Consider the following 23106-nt stretch of genomic DNA (forward strand, 5'->3'; position numbering starts at 1 on the left):
TGTTGATTGATACTCTAGTTAAGTTCTGTGACTCAAAACCTTGCCATACCTCAGCTTCGACTGAATTGACGCCACTGAGGTAACTTATTCCACAGCTTCACCCCATGGATCTGCCCTAACTCTGCAGATCACATAGTGTTGTCGTCAGACTGCATGGGCCTAAAGGCTGATTTATGGTTCCGCGTTACACCAACGCAGATGATACGGCGTAGAGTACGCGGCGACGCGCAACGTACGCCGTACCCTACAGCGTGGGCTCTGCGTCGATTTAACGCAGAACCATAAATCAACCCTGAGCGCATCCCAGCAGCTGCGGCGCCCCATCAACGCCGACGTTTACCGAGACTTTCCGGGATAATAATAACAGAGAGGGAGGCGTCCGCTGCGGTACTCGGCGTGGCCCGTTGGCCGAGGTGAAATAAAAGACGAGCATAGATAATATTGTGAGGAAAAGACTATCGGGAGGAGCAGGACGTGCAGGAGGGCGGGGGGAGAGCAGCAGCAGCAGAAAGGATGGAGAGGGAGTGAGACCCGGATGCTGATGCGAGTGAGTGGGGCGAAGGAAGGAAGGAAGGGGAGAGAGAAAATATCGATTTACGGCAAGAAAACGGAGTATCATACCAGGGGCCTTTGCCTCAACTATTATCCGAAGCGAAAAAGGGCGGAAAAGGGGGTTTTGCTTGTGTTTTCTTCCACCTGTGCAGCCGCCGAGCAGCAGCAGGAGGAGGAGGAGGAGGAGGACACGCCGAGGAAGGAGGAGAGAGGAGAAGATGCTGTGATGTGCTACTTGCAGTGATGTAGGGAGGCAGGGAGGGGGACGACTACGCTAAAAGATGCTTGTCTGGCGAGGGATATGCGTTTCACGTCGAAATATCGTGGGGATGTGGCGGCCGTGTGATGAAAACGACCATTTAGCGATGCCCAGAAAGTTGAGGCGGTGTGGGTTTTTCTGACAGGCGGTGCGTGAGAGCTAGCCCGAGCTGGCTACAATAGCATGTAGTTGCACATGTAAAAGAGGCCCGGCCGACACTCAAATACACTGGTTATTCTTTCGGCGTCAACATTTACTGTGTGCATTGAGGCGTTTTCTGCAAATACTTGAGCAGCACATGGCGTGAACCGTGAAAAGCTGCTCATTTCAAGGTTTTTCCTCCCCCATTAACGCTGTACATGTGACAAGTTATACAAAATAAGCTCATATATTGAAGTAGTTTGCCTTCTCATGTTTATCTTTAGGGTAGTGGTCAGTATTTAATGCTTAAAAAAACAGCTTTGCACCTTATTGTCATCTCAATTTCTCTGCTTTAATGCATCATTAGCAAGCTGTTATGTTAAATATTAATGTCATGCTTACCGTGGTCCGGATAAAACCCCAATATCTAGCTTGGTTCATGTGAACAACCTTCATCTGGGCATCCATGTGTTGTAGATACGTGCTTTTACATGTTACATGTTAGTAAATTCAGAATAGCTGTGTTAATCCCTGAAATAAAAGGCTGTCCCTCCAAGTAGAGCATCGTCTTGTAATCCACCCAGATCTTCTGTATAAGCTGTACAATATCACATTAATTGCAATAATCACCCTGCAGTATTAGTTATATTGGTGTGTTTAGCCTCCAGTCAGAGCAATATGAGTAAGGAACTGTCTCTGAGTCAGTCAGCTCAATATGTTGGGCCCTATCGACTGGAGAAGACTCTTGGGAAGGGACAGACAGGTGGGTACATGTACCAGCTTAACAATATCAAATACAACTTTTTCCTTTTTTTAATAGGATTGATTCAAATCTTTCATGCATCTGCCTGTTATTTTGCATTGCCTTTCAGGACTGGTCAAGCTGGGCGTCCATTGCATTACGGGTCAGAAGGTAGCGATCAAAATAGTCAACAGAGAGAAGCTGTCTGAGTCAGTCCTGATGAAGGTACAGTATGACGTCTTTGAGGTTGTTGCTCTCATTGAGGATAACCGTGCTAATTTTGTATGTCGCCTGCTAGGGATGGGCGGTATGGACTAAAAAATGTATCTCGATCATTTCTGGCATTTATCCCGATAACGATAAAAATGACGATAAAAAAAATACCAATTCAACTCCACCTTTTTAACTATAAATCTATCACCACATTCAGTCTTTGGAGCCCCCAAAACACTACTCTAAAAGAATACTTAATGCTACTAAACTACTTCTTTCTTTCTTTCTTTCTTTCTTTCTTTCTTTCTTTCTTTCTTTCTTTCTTTCTTTCTTTCTTTCTTTCTTTCTTTCTTTCTTTCTTTTTTTCTTTCTTTCTTTCTTTCTTTCTTTCTTTCTTTCTTTCTTTCTTTCTTTCTTTCTTTCTTTCTTTCTTTCTTTCTTTCTTTCTTTCTTTTCTGGCTCATTTTCTTTCTTTCTTTCTTTCTTTCTTTCTTTCTTTCTTTCTTTCTTTCTTTCTTTTCTGGCTCATTTTCTTTCTTTCTTTCTTTCTTTCTTTCTTTTCTGGCTCATTTTCTTTCTTTCTTTTCTGGCTCATTTTCTTTCTTTCTTTCTTTCTTTTCTGGCTCATTTTCTTTCTTTCTTTCTTTCTTTCTTTCTTTCTTTCTTTCTTTCTTTCTTTCTTTCTTTCTTTCCTTCCTTCCTTCCTTCCTTCCTTCCTTCCTTCCTTCCTTCCTTCCTTCCTTCCTTCCTTCCTTCCTTCCTTCCTTCCTTCCTTCCTTCCTTCCTTCCTTCCTTCCTTCCTTTCTTCCTTCCTTCCTTCCTTCCTGCGTACGTTGTGCGGCGATTTAACACAGAACCATAAATCAGCTTTACACAAAAACGTCATCAGCGGGAATTTATCGTTTTTACCGCGAGATGACAAATTCTTACCGTGGGGAATTTTTTTGACGGTATATCGTGAACGGTAAAATATCGCCCATTCCTATCGCCTACTATAAGCTATAAACAAACCGTTCCATATTCTCTATATTTATCAACTCTTATTGGTTAATTAACCTCACTTCTGATGCTTCAGAAATGTTACTGACTAGCTTGTGTGTGCAGCTTTGATGCCTTTGTTTCTGTCTGTTTCTTTTTAACATTCTCTTCTGTCTAACTAGGTTGAGAGAGAGATTGCCATTCTAAAGCTGATTGAGCATCCGCATGTGTTGAAGCTGCATGATGTTTACGAGAATAACAAATATCTGTGAGTTTTTTCCTGCATTCAGATGAGCCTTGCTCCTGCATGCTTTCTAGCCGAGTACTGATCTTTGGAGTGAGATAGGTATAGGCTAGCTAAATATAAATGAAGGATGGCACAAAATCTTAGCCTGCCCAGCCACACCCATTCAATTTCTGAAAATTCTTTCTTGTGAAATGGGTGTGGTACCCCTCCCATTAATAGCTATCTCTGCCGGTACAGAATGTACTGAACCAATCGCAAGGGGGCGGGTGGGTTTTATGTGGCAATTTATACAGGAGGACCCAAGAGCCACTGCTCAAAACAAGCAAGATGGCTGCAGCATTGCTAATAACACCTCGGATAAACAGTTAATCACCAATGTTCCTACTCCACTAAGCACTGTTTTGGATGTGTTTGTTTGATGCTAGTCTTGCTTTGCCTACATCATATGCTTAATGTTTCTGATTGGTTGTGTTGCCTATCCAATGGTGTCCAGAGGCAACAACTTGGGCGTCCATTGGTAGTGCCTTTCAAAGGAAATCCAAAGGAGCCAGACGTATTCTTTGTATCAAAGAGAAAATTAGGATGGTCAGACTAAAAGAATTTGCTAACTTTAATGTAAATTTCATTTTTGAAAATGGTTTGATCTTTATTTCCTGTAATACAACTGAAAAACAAGAATGTTTGGAGTAGGTGGGCTGAACTTGAATACAGTCGTTGTTGTGGATTCAAATGGACTCAAACATTACAACATCGTTGTAACAAATGAATGTTCACAAGTTTACAAATATTAAATCCCACAAATAACTACAATAAAACTTGGGCGTTTTAAAACTATTTTATGTTCTTCGTTCATATAATATTGTAAATACTCAGACATTTGAATATAAGAAATATATATAAATGATCTTATACAAATATAATCAGTATAATTCTGACATATATGAGACAAATAGATTTATGCACAATACATTTAACCATAATTCAATTATGTAATGATCTTGAGATTGCTAGGATAGATTAATTACATTTCATATTTGTTTACCTACTTTTTTAAGATGACAGTTTTAAGTTGTGCTGTTGTATTCATCTGTGGACAGGTACCTGGTGTTGGAGCATGTGTCAGGGGGAGAACTCTTTGACTACCTGGTGAAAAAGGGTCGGCTAACTCCGAAAGAAGCCAGGAAGTTCTTCAGGCAGATCATCTCTGCTTTGGACTTCTGCCACAGTCATTCCATCTGGTCCGTTTGCACAGAGCAGTGATTATTATATGATGGCCATATGTAGGATGATTATTAGGTTTTCTCTGCTGACTTACAAAGCTCTAATGAGCCCTCACATTTAAATAATAAATAAAACAATTCAGGACCAAATGAGTGGAGAAACTTGCAACCTTGTTGTCTTAGCCATTATAAATGACACTTTTGCAAACCCATGCAGTTACTTTGAAGGCAAAGTGTCATAACCTGCACTGTGGCATACAAGTCTTCCTTTTACTGTGGCATTAATGGTATGTGTTTTACTTTTGCAGTCACAGAGACCTGAAGCCGGAGAACTTGCTCCTGGATGAAAAGAACAACATTCGTATTGCTGACTTTGGCATGGCCTCCCTACAGGTGGGGGATAGTCTTTTAGAGACCAGCTGCGGGTGAGTCTCAGCTCTGTGTAAATTCAGAAATATTTTCATTTGTGAAAATGTGTTGCATTTTATATAGGAAGTTGATGCATTTTACGTCATGTATTTAGTAAGAAAAGACTTTTGCAATAACTACCAGAGACTAAAAATGGCGCATTAAGAGTGCATGCAACAAATGAAATTAACCTTTTTTTTTTAATATATAGTGCTTTACCTTTGCTGCTGTCTCAATATCAATAAGCATAGTGTTTCTTATAGTACAACATCCTTTTGATTTCAGATCGCCACATTATGCCTGCCCTGAAGTTATACGGGTGAGTGAGCTGCGCTTATACAAGTCTTCCTCAAATGTACTTATTTGTCATGAAAATTCAAAAAAGATAGAAATTAATTATTATTTGAAAGGCAAATAGATAAAGCTGCATGAGCTGAGCATTTTAAAATCATTAAAGACACATGCAAAAACTCTCAAAGGAATGTTAAATAAGTCAGTTTTTGTTTTAATGACACTCTTTAGTTAGCATGACTCTTTATGGCTGTCAGCAATATGAGTTAAGATTATATATTTTTATTAATGAAATGTTGGTTTCAAAGCACCGGGGTTGAGTGACTAAAGGAGTTAAAACGGATTACAGCATTTCTTTTGATAGAAGTTCGGGCAGTGCATAATCTTGTATAATCCTTAAATTAGTTCAAAGGATCTTAGTGAATTATGGCATTTATTTTGAATCATTTGTTATTTTAACTGTTAAAACCTATGTGCATTTTATCTTTGGTAGGGGGAGAAATATGATGGACGAAGAGCAGACGTGTGGAGCTGTGGGGTCATCCTGTTTGCCCTACTGGTGGTCAGTATTTTAGTCATGCTTTCACTTTGTAAATGGGTCTAATTGGCATACATCTCCTTTTTTGGCCAATTTGGGTCTCTCATGTCTGTTTTTCTGTCGTTTTTCCTTACTCCTCTCTCCCACCCCTGCAGGGTGCCCTGCCTTTTGACCATGACAATTTGCGCCAGCTACTGGAAAAGGTGAAGAGCGGGGTGTTTCACATGCCCCACTTCATTCCTCCTGATTGCCAGTCCTTGCTCAAAGGCATGATTGAGGTCAACCCTGAGAAGAGGCTCACAGTACGTGACTGATCACATCATTTCACACTTTGTGTAGACAATATTTGGAAATCATTGAGTCATCATCAATCATTATTAGTTACACCTCGGTTTTAAATTATGCAGGGGTTTTTATTTAATCTAGGGTAAATAAACAGAGGACCTTAATTGGCTTGTTTAAAGTTTTTTATGGTAATTATAATATTTTTTGATTGTCATATCTGCTCTGTAGCCTTTTGAAGTGTATATTTTCTTAAAAAAAGTACAAAAAGAAATAAAAAATAGTCTGTGCCAGAATGCATAGAAGTAGATATGTTAAGCCAGATAAAAACTGACCTAAACAACTTTGACCGTGGGGCTGCTTGTAGTTTATTTGAAAACATGTAATTCAGTGAGCCATTCAGATTTGCAGGGTAATGTTACATCACAGAATCAGCTGTAAGTGAAATTATCCAGCAAAGCTATTTTTATCTCCGCCCCCAACTTCAAATCATGCTGCATTTACTGCACCTCAGGAAAATGAAAACTCTTTTTTTATTTTATTTTTTTCGTTTGTTTGTTTTTTTTGCTTTGCTGGTAAAGAACCCTCATGATAAAAAAAATGTAATGTTTGACTTCAATAAAATATGCATAAGATGTGTTTTTTTATGACAGAAAAATGAGGAAACAACACTGGCTATTATCTCTGCTTTGGTAAAAATTGTTCAATTCTTTTGTTTTAATTTTAATTCTCTCATGCAATAAACAATGTTGGGAATTGTCATTTTGAAATACAGCTTTTAAAAATGACAACATTTGCACCAGGTTCTTTTTTTTAAAGAAAAAAGAAAAAGTGTTTGCACAGCACAGCTCCGTGGCCATCTGGCTGTTAACTGACTGTAGGAACTAATAGCCCCATCTGTCCTGTCACCCCTTGCAGCTAGAGGCCATCCAGAAACATCCCTGGTACATGTGAGTATGCATTCATTTTCCTGTACGGTATTTTACTGTTGTGAAATGATGTTGGATCATATTTAATCTTACATGTTACTTTTGTGTTGTTCCTATGTGCTTTGTCGGGTTCCATGCGTGTATTTGGCTCATAGTGGTGGTCGTAATGAGCCATGTCCTGAGCAGCCTCCTCCCAGGCGAGTGTGTGTGAGGCGAATCTTGTCCCTGACTGAGCTGGACCCAGATGTGTTGGACAGCATGCACTCGCTAGGATGTTTCCGAGACAGAGTTAAGCTTACACGTGATTTGCAATGCGAAGAGTAAGTATGTTTAAGTATGTGACAATCACACTGACTGGCTGATTGTACTTATAACAGGGAACATCTAAACAGGAATAAATAAGTGGGATAAAATAAAGAAATGTATCAAAGCTGGTGATGGGTGACTGATTTTCGTCTCACCAGTAGGGCTGGGCGATATGGACCAAAAGTCATATCTCGATATTTTCTAGCTGAATGGCGATACTCGATATATATCTCGATATTTTTTCTGTGCCATAATTGGGGTTTCCCACAAAGCATTATAGCATAGCATCTCTGTTAGCTTCATTTTTTCTGAGGCAAACCCTTAAAAACAGTCAGGTTTAATACAAAGCCTCGTGCCAAATGTCACACAGGTTCCTTTATTAACAGAGATCTGCACAATATCAAAATGTACTGTATAAAACAAATGAAATAAAAAAAAACTGCCTGCATATATAGAATAAAAATGCTTCTTGAATAAAATAAAACAAATATCCCTTTCCTGCATAACAATTAAATTAAAATACACTGTGCAATTAATACAATGTAGACAGTAACAGGCAGACTTTTCCACTGAGGTTGACAGTTGTGCAAATAACAAAACGTGTGCAAATCTCAAATAAAACATCCAAGTCAATTTGTCACAAAATAAGCTATATCAAAATCATAATTTTTTTTTTTTCTTGATATAAACGATATTGTCTCGTACCAAATCACGTTTGAAAATATATCGATATATATTAAAATCTCGATATATCGCCCAGCCCTACTCACCACTATTGCTGATATTCGCATAATCATACTGGGTTATTTTCTTTTGTACAGTATGCGTTGAAAATCTCTATTTTACTTATTTAGTCTAATCTTTTTCGCTTAGACTAAATAAAAAAAATCAGCCTAGAATACTAAGAAATCCATATTTTTCCCCATCAGTAAGTACACCATGATGACAAATCTCTGGAGAGAATATGGTGGAAGTTTTTAATTAAGAGCACAGAAATGTAAAGGAAGTCATTTGTACAGCCTGTAAGGCAAAAAAAACAAACAAAAAAACAACAACAAAAACCCTCATAGAATAGCAACAACCAAAGCATTTTGGACAACAAACTTAATCCAACACTTAAAACAGCATTATCTTGCTAAGCATGTTCAATGTTATAAAGCTAACAAAGGTTAAGAGGCTTAAAAGCCTATAGAGAACACAGCCCGGAGCCTTGGCGTTCCTTCATTGCTGATTAAGCTAATGACTGTGGTTGATTACAGAAAATTGGAATCAGACAAAAATTGGCAGTGGCAGGTCAAACCTTTAAGAAAGCTGGAAATCACAATCGGAAGATAAGTTTGCAACCTGTGTATTGGTAATAGAATATGCAGTACAATGGTTATGCAATGGACATACTGATCCCTTTCTTAAAATCATAAATCCACATTAAATTCTATTAGGAAAAAAAGCAGGAAACGTCCCACTCCATATTTAGCCCTTGGGGCATCAAACCACTGAATAAAGAGAACAGTTAACGAAGCACAGTAAGTATATACACATTCAGATACCTGTTCTAGCACACAGTTAAAGTTAAGTAGAGCGATTTATTTTGTAAAGACCATCTAACCTAATCACATGTAGTTATCTGCTAAATATTAGTTTAATATTATTTGGCTTCCCCACTGACTTTCTTTTCTTCTCTGTGTGTCTCAGAGAAAACCAGGAGAAAATGATCTATTACCTACTGCTGGACAGGAAGGAGCGCTACCCGAGCTATGAGGATGAGGACCTGCCTCCACGCAATGACGTAGGTCAGTCATAAGGGGGCAGGAGGAATCCATTCAAGGGAAGAAGCCTCTTTTCTCAGTCTATCTCAGTAAAACAGTTATACCATGTCTCTGAATCTGGACTCTTACCTCTGGGCGTTGTCATTGGATTTTACTTAAAATAGATTAAAGGATTGCATTATACATACTTTATAAAGTGCAGTAAATGCTGAACAATTTGAAGTATTAACAAGAGTAAGATGGTGTTTTCCCTTACGAAGTTAACACCAAACTTCACAGGACATCTGCAGGATTTCTCAGAGCCAGGAGAACGTAGCATTACTGCCGGTGCAAATGAAGCCGGGTTTATCACAATCACAGATGGTGCAGGGACTTAATGACTCGTGGAAAAACTACTTCCATAATGTCAACCTTTTTAAAAATACAAAAATAATTACACAGAGTTAAAGGATTTATTTGAATCTTTTGCAGCACTTCAACAATGCAGCCACCATCAAAATTCGGTTAAACGAGGTAGTTTTAGTATAAGTTTTGAACTGCTAAAATCTGCAATCTATTGTTTGGGTTTTTCCTCAGCGGACCCTCCTCGAAAGCGTGTTGATTCTCCGATGCTGACGCGCCATGGCCGCTGCCGTCCTGAGAGAAAAAGCTTGGAAGTGCTAAGTGTTACTGAGCAGGGGTCTCCTACCCCGCCCCGCAGGGCTCTGGATACAGCTGCACACAGCCAGAGGTATATTATTTTTGTTATTTTTTAAACTATGCAGTAGGGCTGTGCAATTAATCGATTTTAAATCTAAATCGGATTTATTAATCAAGACGATGTTAAAAAAAGGAAAATCGGAAAATCGATTTTCCTTTTTTGCAGCTGGCTGCATTACAGACAGAACTCGTCTAGTCATCTTTGTTTGGTCAAGAAAATTGTAAATGTTGTCACTTTACTAAACTCAAGGAGGATTTACAGTATCTTTCAATTGCACTTCATTCCCAATAGGGAAATTTGTTTGCTATTTTTCTTAAAAAATAAAGATAAAATATTTGAAACAATTTATTCCATTGTCTTTTGTAGTTTTACCAAAAAAATCGAAATCGAAAATCGGGTTTTCAGAGAAAAAAATTGGGATTTTATTTTTGTCCAAAATCGCCCAGCCCTACTATGCAGTACATTCGCTATGAACTCTATCAAGACCCCAATAATTCTTTCTTAATCAGTTTTTTGTTGGTTATAACTTATTTTTGCCTCTTTTTTAGGTCTCGCTCAGTCAGTGGAGCTTCCAGTGGTCTCTCCTCGAGCCCTCTCAGCAGTCCCAGGGTAAGACTAATGGCTAACTTTTAACAACTGTATAGTGTTTCTCTATTGCTGTTAAACATAGTATGAACATGTATTACAAAGTACTGAATTTCCAGCAATGCACATTTATATACCATAACTTCCATTTTAATTAATTAGCAGTACACAGCAATGCCAAACTTGTTAGGGCCTTCAGTTGGGGATTTTAATAGGTTGTTAACTTTGATTCAGTATAACGTTAATTCAGTATACTATACCTTTTTTGCATGCTTCTATCTTAGTTTCATATTGTAGTGTAGGTTTTTTTGTCATCGAAACTATTACGCTATTTTATTAACTTATTTTTACTACTTGCTTAGTAATTTTGTAAAGTACATGGATCACTGCAATTATTTTCACAGCATTTTCTATGGATCTTCCCCCTTTTTACATTAAGCAATTAAAAAAAGTATCCACTCACCTACTTAAATCATACATTCATGTCTTCAGACACATTATCAAAACATTAATTCCTCAAATCAAAATTTTTATCCAGTAAGAAGTTTACATTTTATTCTGTCCATGCCACTTATCTTCCTCTTTATGTGTGAACTAGTCCTTTTATAGCCAGTTGTATAGACAGCTGACCTCAACTGTTTGCTTTGTTAGTGTGTTCATGTTCAGAACTACTTGAAAATGCAGTAACACCTTCACTACCACTGTCCTGTGTCTCTGCATTCTTAACCCATCACTGTCACAACTGCCGATAAACCCTCACATCCAAAGATCACTTATAAAAAGACTTGAGGGAGCAAAACTGAATCTTTTCATTATCAGCACTGGTAGAATTGCATTTGGCACTTTCACTATTCACAAGATGCACTCTGTCATTAAGCATGGTATTCATTTCCATTCTTTCTTCATTTTCCATCCCTTCTCTTTCTTGTTTTCCATTTCTCTCACCCCCCCCTCCCACCCCAAAAAACCCACTCCTCAGTCCTATCAGAGCCCCGTCTTCACTTTCAGCCAATCAGATGTCACTTCTGCCACCGCTTCCCCCCTTACAAAGGAGTCCAGTAAAGGAGCTACCACCACTCCTCGCTCAGCAGCACGGGCTCAAGACAAGCCCAAAGCTGCTCCCGCCAACCCAAAGACCCAGACCTTGCCCAACAAGGGACCCACCGACCGCCCTCATCTGCAGCCCATCAAATCTCTGCCTCTGCACAACCCATCCTCCCGCTCACCCTCACCTTCCCCGCTCCTTTCACCAATCCCCCGATTCTTCTTCCCTTCGTCCTCTGTCCTGAAGTCGGTGACTAAGAGCTTCTACCCAAACTCTGCCCACTCTGTGCCGCAGGTCACCCCCCAAGGCTCTCCGTTGCCCACACCTTTGGGCACCCCTGTCCACCACCCTCACCACCCTTCCTCTACCCCGCCCTCCTCTTCCTCATCCTCGTCCTCCTCGCGGGCGGAGGGGGGAGGAGGTGTGGGCTCGCTGTCGTTGACGCCGCCCTCCAGCCCGGGAGGGGGGAAGCGGCATGGCGGCCAGCAGCTCTGCCCACTGGAGAACTCGCCTCAATTCTTTCAAGAACAACCTGCTCGGCTCACCCCGGTTCCATCGCCGTAAACTACAAGGTAGCTCCTCTGTGTTAGCCATAGTGTTATCTGTGTTTTCTTGTGTATTTATCACACTGGTATGGAATGGTTTAAAAAAAAATTATTTTCAAAATGTGTCCTTGAATAATTAATTTCCAGTAGGGATGGGCGGTATGGACTAAAAAAATGTATCACCATAATTTCTGGCATTTATCCCGATAACGATAAAAATGACGATAAAAAAAATACCAATTCAACTCCACCTTTTTAACTATAAATCTATCACCACATTCAGTCTTTGGAGCCCCCAAATCCCTGCTCTAAAAGAATACTAAATGCTACTAAACTACACCAAACTACAATTAAATTGAATTGATAAAAACCAATTAAATGAGTCCACCTGTACTGCAAAACTGTAATGACTCAGATCCGCCATGTTTGTTACACAAACACGTATCAACCAGAATTTATCCCTCTTTCTTTCTTTCTTTCTTTCTTTCTTTCTTTCTTTCTTTCTTTCTTTCTTTCTTTCTTTCTTTCTTTCTTTCTTTCTTTCTTTCTTTCTTTCTTTCTTTCTTTCTTTCTTTCTTTCTTTCTTTCTTTCTTTCTTTCTTTCTTTCTTTCTTTCTTTCTTTCTTCTTTCTTTCTTTCTTTCTGGCTCATTTCTTTCTTTCTTTCTTTCTTTCTTTCTTTCTTTCTTTCTTTCTTTCTTTCTTTCTTTCTCTCTTTTTTCTTTCTTTCTTCTTTCTTTCTTTCTTTCTTTCTTTCTGGCTCATTTCTTTCTTTCTGGCTCATTTCTTTCTTTTTTCTTTCTTTCTTTCTTTCTTTTTTCTTTCTTTCTTCTTTCTTTCTTTCTTTCTTTCTGGCTCATTTCTTTCTTTTTTTTCTTTTTTTCTTTCTTTCTGGCTCATTTCTTTCTTTTTTTCTTTTTTTCTTTCTTTCTTTCTTTCTTTCTTTTTTCTTTCTTTCTGGCTCATTTCTTTCTTTCAGGCTCATTTCTTTCTTTCTTTCTTTCTTTCTGGCTCATTTCTTTCTTTCTTTCTTTCTTTCTTTCTTTCTTTCTTTCTTTCTTTCTGGCTCATTTCTTTCTTTCTTTTTTCTTTCTTTCTTTCTTTCTGGCTCATTTCTTTCTTTCTTTCTGGCTCATATCCTTCCTTCCTTCCTTCCTTCCTTCCTTCCTTCCTTCCTTCCTTCCTTCCTTCCTTCCTTCCTTCCTTCCTTCCTTCCTTCACGTACGTTGTACACAAAAACGTCATCAACGGGAATTTATGGTTTTTACCGCGAGATACAAATTCTTACCGTGGGGAATTTTTTTGACGGTTTATCGTGAACGGTAAAATATCGCCCATTCCTAATTTCCAGCTTAAAGTGTTAATTATGTGTCCTTTGGCTTGCAGCTGCGAAATTAGTAATACAGACAAACTTACATTTGAATACTGATTTGTTTTGCCAGTTCCTACATCAGAAGACATGTCCAGTCTAACACCAGAATCCAGCCCGGAGTAAGTCACACTTTCTATTTTTTGCTTAATCATTGCTGAGGTTTTTTCTTTTTTTTCAGGTGTTTTTACTTCTACCTGTTATTTTCTGAATTTATTTTTCTCTTCGTATACAAGGCTGGCTAAGAAGTCGTGGTTCGGAAATTTCATTGGCTTGGAGAAAGAGGAGCAGATCTTTGTGGTGATCAGAGACAAACCTTTAAGTTCTGTCAAAGCTGACATTGTCCACGCTTTCCTGTCAGTGAGTATCTGATGATGTGGTCTATCTTTCACGCCTTTCGCTATCAAAGTTTGTTTGCACAAAGCATGGCTCTCAAGCGGAAGCATGTTCACAAGCACTTTCATTCTGGACACCACATTTCTTTCATTATTTCAGTTTTCTCTTTGTGTCATCTTTTTTAATTTATTCTTACTCGCTCTTGGCTCGATGGCTCACTTTGCTTTCACGAAAAGGCTCACTCTTTTTCTCTCCTCTCCTCACCCTCACCCTTTGTCTCCCTATACTCACGTTGGCCCCATACCTCTCCTGCCTCGTAAGTCTGTCGGTCTCTCTGCTTCTTCTCTGTCTCCCCACCACGCAGATCCCGTCTCTCAGCCACAGCGTCCTGTCTCAGACCAGCTTTCGGGCCGAGTACAAGTCCTCCGGCGGTCCCTCCGTCTTTCAGAAGCCCGTCAAGTTCCAGGTGGACATTGCTTTTTCCGAGGGCGAGAGGGAGAGGGAGAGGGAGAGGGCAGAGAGGGAGAGCAGGAGGGAGACCGGAATCTACAGCGTGACGTTCACTCTTATATCAGGCAAGCCCCACCCTTTGTTTATTATTTTATTATAAAATGATTAAACATTTGAATTGTGAAGAAAATAAACAGCATTCATAGTTTTATTGCAGTTGTTTTAAATGCAGTAGTTTGACATTTCAGAAAGCATGTCTGTTTGCTGTCTAGTGGGGAGATTAAAGAAAAAAAATCATGACATTTGTTTGAAAGTATTAAGATTTTACGGTTTTCATGCTGAATATCAGATATAGTGACACAAATTTTGACATTATAAATAAATATTATAACACTGTTGTTGGACGAGAATCTCAGCAAAGTTACATGTGTGTACTTTGGCACATCCTAAGGCCCGAGTCGCAGGTTCAGACGAGTGGTGGAAACAATTCAAGCTCAGCTTCTCAGCTCTCATGACCAGCCGCTGGTGCAAGCCCTATCTGGTAAGACTGCTTATACGCACTAATCCAAACCCAGAAGCTTCATTTTAGGAACATACAAAGACACTCTTATTCACTGATGAGATATTGGTGCTTTTTTAATAAGTCTTGTTTGCAAATTTACAAATTAACACCTCATTTATTTCTTGAAGATGCCTTTAATTTGAGTCAGAACTTTGTTGCAGAGAGGAATCGTAATTGCAGTGGTTTGTGTAGGATCAGGATAATTTCTGTTGCTAACTGCTTCATTCTTAGCTTGACATAGGGCTGGGCGATATGGACCAAAAGTCAGATTCTCGATATTTTCTAGCTGAATGGCGATACTCGATATATATCGATATTTTTTCTGTGCCATAATTTGGGTTTCCCCCAAAGCATTATAGCATAGCATCTCTGTTACCTTCATTTTTTTCTGAGGCAAACCCTAAAAAAACAGTCAGTTTTAATACAAAGCCTCGTGCCAAATGTCACACAGGTTCCTTTATTAACAGAGGTCTGCACAATATCAAAATGTATAAAACAAATGAAATAAAAATAAACTGCCTGCATATATAGAATAAAAATGCTTCTTGAATAAAATAAAACAAATATCCCTTTCCTGCATAACAATTAAATTAAAATACACTGTGCAATTAATACAATGTAACAGGCAGACTTTTCCACTGAGGTTGACAGTTGTGCAAATAACAAAACATTTGTGCAAATCTCAAATAAAACATTCAAGTCAATTTGTCACAAAATAATCATAAAAAAAAAATATATATATATATTTTTTTTTTTAAATCGATATAAACGATATTGTCTCATACCATATCGCGTTTGAAAATATATCGATATATATTAAAATCTCGATATATCGCCCAGCCCTAGCGTGACATTTTAATAACTTGTGCATTACGTGTTAACCTATGAAGAGTGTATACTCTAAGAGTGACTTTCCTGTCCTCCTCTCCTGATCCCTTCCCAGATGAGAAGAACAGCCGGCCCCACGGGACCCCCACCCGCCAAAACTCGCGGCGCTCTGAGGGTGGGGGAGACAGGTGCGACTGGGGAGACCGAGCTGATGGAGGAGGCATAGGAGGCAGTGGAGGAGTTCTGCAGCGCAGAGGTTCAGCAAAAGAGAGAACCCGACTGCTGTCCTCTAACGGAACCCAATCCCAACCGTAGGATAGAAAGTGAGACCATGCTGCAGGATGCCTGAACAACACAAGAAAATAAATAGTAGAACTTCATTTACAAGTATCCCTGCAAGCCATGAGCTACTCTTATTCTTCCTTGACTAAGTTATTGAAGTTGCTTGACTATAGCAAGGATTGAGCCTTTCCCCCTCATCATGCATTTTATTTCAACTCAACATTCTCTTGATCTTTTGGATCACCAGGAGTCCTACCCTTAGATGAGAAAAGAGTTTTGAGGAACCAGCCTTTAATGGAAAAAAAAAATACATGTGAATGAGGTTTGGGTATCCATCCATCATAGACACAACTTCACAGATTGAACTGAATTTTGAAGTGCTATGTGCATGCCAGTAAGCAAACCAGCCTGCTAAAGGATGCCGACATGACCAGATAGGCTAGTTTACCATATCATTGTAATACAGTATCTGACACCAAAAAGAAGTAGTGGTCTTGTAATGGTTCTCAAGATTACTCTTTAAATTAACCAGTGCTCTCATATCACTATCAAGCAACATGCATATACTAGTCCACACTGAAAGAAGTATAAATGCATCTCAGCAGATGAACCTAAAGAATTAGCAACATGCTACCACCTGAGTGAGTTGTGACGAGACGAACAAACGGTCCTGTTTTTTTCTCAAGAAAAACTGCATCCTGGAATTTCACCAGTGTCATCTCTTGAGGTAAAGGAAACATGTAAGCTAAGTAAGTGAATGTGAAAAAAATAACTGTTTTTATTTATGTTTATGTGTTTCATTTGAGGATGTCAGTAGCACAGTAACTAAGGACAGCAACTAAAACACAATGTTTGAAAGGAGAAGATTATCCGATGCTTGTTGGCAAACACTCATTTTGAGTTAAATTATATTTTTTTTAATCTGTTATATTTTCGTTTTAATCAAAGACAATATGAAACAATGCAGCTAAGATTTTGCATGGGACCCTCATTACTCTGAAGAAATACGCTTGATTTGAACGGAAATATGAACACTACTATAAGAAAAAACGTGATGTGTGAATACGTCCTTGAAGCTCATCAGAGCGGTTTGTGCTCAGACTGAATGAGACGAGTGTTACCGGCCTTTGGATCAAACAGAAACCATCTTTCTTGTCGAACTTGTCTCCTGTTTCCATAGTCTTCACATTCTGACTTCTAAGAAAAAGGACAAAAAAAAAAAGAACATTTATCAATGATCAGTGGACATTTTCATAATGACGGACTTAAAATGCTTGCAGTGTCAATTCAAAAATGGGATGCAAGCATCTCCCAACGCTTCATTCCAGTGTTCACCAATAAGCCAAGTAGTCCATCACTGCACCCGCGCTCAACACTGAGTATTACAGCATTCTGCGAACAGACGTAGCACCTTGGATATTCACGTGCTACTCCAGTACTCTGTCAGACTAGTCAGTGTTGTTCACCAGTCTTCCATACAGCACAATATGCAACAAATGTGCAGGATGTTGTCGGAAAGATACACAGTAATACAATAGCTGTGTGTAGGTTAACCAATTTTTTGTTAGTATTTCTCTTGACTTGTTTATTTATTTATTTATGTATTTATTTATTTATTTATTTATTCATTTAATACAAAAGAAATGCTTTGATAGCAGTGCTAATAAGTCTCTCATCTTCTGTTTTATGTGATATTTGTCCGTATCTCACATCCGTTTTCATCGTGCATATCTCTGGTTACTGGACTTTGTGTGTGGCATGATTGATGACTGTGAAATGGACAGGGAGCTGAAAACTTTGCAGCAGTTGTATTTTTGCGCTGATTGCGTGCAGAGATGTTGCCCAACCCAGTAATATCCAATCAGTTATCAAAAGACAAACCCCTAAGAGGCACAGAATTTCTCACACACATCGAATGCTTGCTAATTCGCCTCATCTCTTGCTTTCATGCCTACTCCCTTTGGCCTGCCTGTCTGCTTCCTCACCTCTGTTGTGTAGCCATCGTCACAAAGAAAATGTACAAAGTTGTTTGCTTCACTGTCCCTACACAATTTATGATTGCTCACCTTCATCACTTTCATCTGTCACATCCCTTTCACTTTCATTGACCCAACTCTGGCTAAGATTGTAAACTATTCTCCATTCATAAGGGTCAGTAGAATAAGGTGTTTAAAAAAAAGAAATGTCTGTATCATAATTTAATTATAAAAAGTGCACTATTATAACTATTGCCTGTGATTAAAAAAAAAAGAACAATTATGATTGAACTGATGGTCAAAATAAAGAGAGATCCACCTTATTGTTATGATTACAATAAACCCTAAATTCATATGTGTGTCTCATTAGTTTCTGGGTAAGATTTGTTTTTCATTTGAAACTAGTGTTTGTTTTTGCCTTACATTCATCTTGAGATTGTTTAACTATTTGGTGCAAACAGTTGCACTGCGTAGTGTACTATAAGTTGTTAAAAGAATGTAAATCAATTACTAGTCATTATTAAGGATACAAGTGAGAGCACAAAAAAAACATTGGACTTTAACTCACCAAGATCCTGTTTTTCTGTCACTTTTAATGGCATCTAATGATTTCTTTATATGAATTTGAACTTATCCCACCACACAGTTTTAGAAAAATCTATCTAACTGACTTTTTGCTGTGCAAAACAGTTAAAATAGTGGGCCAGAATAGAAGAGTATTTAACATGAACACATGAAAGTACACACTAGTTTTTACTGAGGACCCACGCTTCAAAGTAAAAAGAGATACCAGAGAAACATACAAATTATACAGTTGTGATTTTGTCTCTAGATGGAAAATACTATGTTAAGCCTTCTTGGCACACAGCACCTCTGCCTGGTAAGATGAAGAACTCTTCCGGTTGAAACAATTAATTAATACATTTTTAAATTAATTAATTAAATGAATGTTCACAGAGAGAGAAAGGGGCTATAATCTAAGGGGAGAACTACATTTTAGAAAACATAAAGTACGAACAACAATGAAAAGCATGTGCATATCGAACTGTGGAGCGATTCTGTGGAACAGTTTGGAGAAGGAAATGAAACAAAGTATTAACATAAATCTGTTTAAAAAGAGATACAAAAAAATATTTATAAACAGGTATATGGAAGAGGAAATGGGTTAATGAGGAGTGTGAGAAACAAATAAAATAGGGAAAAAGGTATATTATACTTGCTTAAGATATGTTTAGATATCTATGTGGATATTTATGTAGTATATATTATATGTTGAGAGGGATAGTTATAATTATGTAATATATGTTATATTTATATTTATTAGTTATGTAGCATATATTTATAGGGATATTTATGTAGTTTATATAGTGTATATTTATATAGATTTATATAATATTTGTATTTTCTATATATTGATATAATATTTATGTAATATTTATATTTTCTATATACTTATATGGATAATTATGTAGTAATAGGCATGTTTACGTAGTATTTATATAGACTATATTTATATGGATATTGTGTAGATATAATATTAACAATAATGTAAATTCATAGAGTTATAAAGGGGTAGGAACTAGGAAAAAGTGTATACTTCTTCCTACTCCTTTTTTCGAACATATGTGAATATGAAGATGTTACTGTTTATTTATTTTTTTATTTTTATTTTCTATATACATGTTCGAAATAAAAATTCATTCATTCATTCATTCATTCATTCATTCATTCATTCATTCATTCATTCATTCATTCATTCATTCATTCATTCATTTCAATTCAATTTCAATTCAATTCACTTTACACTTTATTAAAGACGAGAAGAGGTCCATAGTACCATAAAAAATTATACATATAACATACACGATATAAAAGACAAAAACCTATGATATAAAAGACAGCAAAAACCACAATACAGAAGACTTAAAAACAACAGTGACACAAAAAGAAAACAGTGTCAGGCGCAAGTGTAGAGACATGAACGCCAGTGGTTCCACAATTTAGATGTGAACCTGACTGAGTGCAGGATTAATTAAGCAGATGATAATGCTATTTAAAGAGTTAGATAGGCTACTCTACATATAAATTTGTACATCAAATTCCGTAGCACAACAGCACAGGTTGGTACTCCAACACTAGCAAACAGATTCATTCAATTACATCATTCAATCATTAAATTACAAAAAACGGTATAAAAACAAAAAGGTATTTGTTTTTCAGTTAATGTCAGATTATTGCATAAAAAATAAATCACAAAATACATAAATGCGTTCAAACTATTCTGAAACAATCACATCGTCAGGGTTTTCGTGATTGCAAAAATTCCGAGGGTGCGTGAAGGCGTCATCCGCGCATCCGCGCCAGCGTGCGGAGGAGGAAGCTCCAGCAGCATCAGCGCGACGGCACAACTTCATAGTCTGTCACTGCTTTCCACAATTCTGCAAAGTTCTCCCCTGTAAACAACCACAGGTGAGTCTTAAGGGCTTCCTATGACGGTATTTTTTCGTTGCATTGAAGACACCAATCGTCGCATCTTTGCTTAGCCTCTTTTTTTTTATCAGCAATCGTTTACATAATGGGCTGGGCGCTGGGCTAGTCAGCACTAGCATCAGCTAGCGTCCTTTTTGCAAATCCTGCTGTATTATAAACCCTATAAACTATAAACCCTATAAACTATAAAGCTTTGATTTCCATCAACCCTGTTAGTGCGAGTGCAGAAAGTCGGCTCATAGTACTACTCCGACATAAGAATGAGCCCAATGATCTTGTCATTTGGAAATAGTGCTCTTTATTCTATGCTGAGGCTCTTTAAAAAAAAAAAAAATACTTGCTGTATTTTACTTTGGATTGACTGGAAGAATGAAGATGTTTGTTTTGTGTTTGTGTATGAACAGATACTAGCTGTGCAAACTGATATTTTATCCTTTCCTGTGAATTATCCAGTAAGAAATATAGTCTTGAGGCTTAATGTTCTTGTATACAGTTTACACTTGAGCCACCAGGAGTTACAAGTTAACTGCTTGTATGAAATAAGTGAGCAAATCCAGCTGCACTTAAACGTGTCTGAGCCAAAAACCACAGTGCATAAGCCACTAGGTTTAAATAGCTTCATATGTAAAGGTTTTCCCTCCAAGTACAAGAATGTAGACAATAGTTATATGATCTACAGGTCCTCTGCAAGTTTCAACATATGACATCATTCACTCATATTTTTCTAAGTAACTTTCCAAAGAAAGATCTTCATTAAAACGCATGAAATCACATTTAATCTTTGGAGTAGGGATGGGCGGTATGGAAAAAAAATGTATCACGATAATTTCTGGCATTTAACCCAATAACGATAAAAAAAATACCAATACAAAAAGTGTCATCAACGGGAATCTTTCTTTCTTTCTTTCTTTCTTTCTTTCTTTCTTTCTTTCTTTCTTTCTTTCTTTCTTTCTTTCTTTCTTTCTTTCTTTCTTTCTTTCTTTCTTTCTTTCTTTCTTTCTTTCTTTCAGACTCATTTCTTTCTTCTTTCTTTCTTTCAGGCTCATTTCTTTCTTTCTTTCTTTCTTTCTTTCAGGCTCATTTCTTTCTTTCTTTCTTTCTTTCTTTCTTTCTTTCTTTCTTTCTTTCAGGCTCATTTCCTCAATTTATCGTTTTTATCGTGAGATACAAATTCTTACCGTGGGGAATTTTTTTGACGGTTTATCGTAAATGGTAAAATATCGCCCATTCTTTGGAGCATCATAAATTCAGATGATGGGAGTTTTAAAAAAAGTTTCTTTTTTGATTGAGGTTGACTGAGGTTGTGGCACATGCAAAGATTTTCATTAATGCAGTAATGCAACCAAAATGCTTTGATGAAAATAAATACAATTCAGTCATTTGGAACAGTTTTAAAAAGTGATGGGCCCAGATTTAAAATGCTGCGTCTGGTGTTGGCATATATATACTGATTTCCAAAGGTCAGATCCAGAGGAAACCATGGTCGAATGATTCAACAACGTCCTCCTTGGATAAAATTATACCAAATTTGATCAATGAGGATGGGTTTCTTGAAATTTGAACTTCTATATCCGAAAGTGTTATTGAAGAGTGAGACTGTTGGTTGTCATTGGTCCGTAACTTTGACAGATTGAATAAGATTGACATTTTTAATATGACTTTTTTCTTTTTTGAATTGCTTTCGAAGATAACAGAGAGAAAATCTTGTGACAACTGGAGGAAGCACCTTGTAGGAGTTTGTTTTCCACTCTTCTTATGAAATTGTCCTTGTAAAAAATAAATCATAAATAAACACCAAAGGAATAGAAATGTCCTTGTAAAGCCATCTTGTTTTGATGAAATATACAAGAGGAGCTGGCAGAGTAAAGCGGAGCACCTCCCTTTACTGGAAACATGACCTCCACTTCAGGGTTAGGGGTTGCAACAAGCAACATGAGCATTAGTCATTCACATTTTTAAAGGGGACCTATTATGGCATCTAATACCTATTTTAAACAGGCGTTGAAAGTCTTGAAAACAAGCTTTTGATCGTTTTTGCTAAACAAATTAGAAATTCAGCCTCTGAGCCGTGTCTTTATCATCCCATTCTCTAACCTCATTATCTATGCGGGATTCTGAGTGGGCGGGGCTATGATAATGAGGGACTGTGCTGATTGGCTGCCTGAATGACGCGATACACCGCTACGAAAAAATGGCGGAAGCTCCAGCCGGCGGAGTTAGTTGTGGGCGTGATTTCACGCATTGGAGGCCAACCGTTGTAAATCGCGTTTTTGTTACGTAACGACGGGAGCAGAATCTGAACGGCTCGTAGAAGCCACATGACACTGATGGCTCATCCGGCGGCTGTACAGACACTGCAGAATTTGGTTGCTTTCCTCCTTCTCTGAGTTGGCAGGCTGAGGGGAGACCACTTTATATATGTTAAAGCAAGAAAAAACGTGTTTTTCATAATAGGTCCCCTTTAAATGTTGGTCAGTGAAAATGTTAGCCATTTGGTTGTTAGATACACTCCCTCAAATTAAGAGTGTATCTAATTAATGTCTTTCTTTTCTTTTTCTTTCATCTCAAAAAAGTTCACAAAAATTGGTTTGCTTCTAAAGAATGTTGTTCTCATTGTCAGTACCAAGTTTAATTATCTTTGGATTATTACATCGTGAGATACGTGCCGGAGGTAATTATGGGCCATGGCCACTTGTTTGATGGGCACATAAAGACAATCAATGGACTTTTGCAGTTTTTATCCTGGTGTTACCCCATTGGCGAAGAGATTCAGTGATTTACAGTACTAGGTGTATTTCCATTAGCGGGGATTCAGGGTAAACTTGTCAAGACAGGAACCTGTAACAGGACCAACCCCCTCCTCAGCCCCCTATCTGGCGTGTCTGTATTACCCTGTAGAGCTACATTGACTGAACAAATAACACTACGTACCACTTATGGTGGTAAACACTAGGAATGGGTGATATTTTACCGTTCACGATAAACCATCAAAAAAATTCCCACGGTAAGAATTTGTCATCTCGTGGTAAAAACGATAAATTCCCGTTGATGACGTTTTTGTGTAAAG

General features: G+C 37.9%; 2 protein-coding genes across 3 annotated transcripts in view; both read left to right on the forward strand.

Moving 5' to 3' along the window:
• Positions 1–305: 305 nt before the first annotated feature.
• LOC133419175 (serine/threonine-protein kinase BRSK1-like) lies at positions 306–17881 on the forward strand. The gene is given in 20 exon segments (XM_061708205.1): positions 306–1715; positions 1825–1919; positions 3068–3153; positions 4230–4370; positions 4661–4777; positions 5046–5079; positions 5545–5613; positions 5745–5891; positions 6790–6821; positions 6956–7120; positions 8799–8896; positions 9449–9602; positions 10121–10181; positions 11137–11664; positions 11666–11774; positions 13189–13237; positions 13352–13475; positions 13816–14026; positions 14353–14442; positions 15407–17881. Coding segments are annotated over 20 exon segments (2595 nt in total). The 5' UTR covers positions 306–1630; the 3' UTR covers positions 15607–17881.
• Positions 17882–19901: 2020 nt separating this feature from the next.
• LOC133419677 (carnitine O-palmitoyltransferase 1, liver isoform-like) overlaps positions 19902–23106 on the forward strand; it is a 29978-nt gene continuing 26773 nt past the window's right edge. For both annotated transcript variants that reach the window (XM_061709033.1, XM_061709034.1), the window contains exon 1: positions 19902–20018. The gene's annotated coding sequence lies outside the window, so the exon portion shown is untranslated. The remainder of the gene's footprint in view (positions 20019–23106) is intronic.

The sequence above is a fragment of the Cololabis saira genome, chromosome 19 (assembly GCF_033807715.1).
Source record: "Cololabis saira isolate AMF1-May2022 chromosome 19, fColSai1.1, whole genome shotgun sequence".
Classification (NCBI taxonomy): Eukaryota; Metazoa; Chordata; class Actinopteri; order Beloniformes; family Belonidae; genus Cololabis; species Cololabis saira.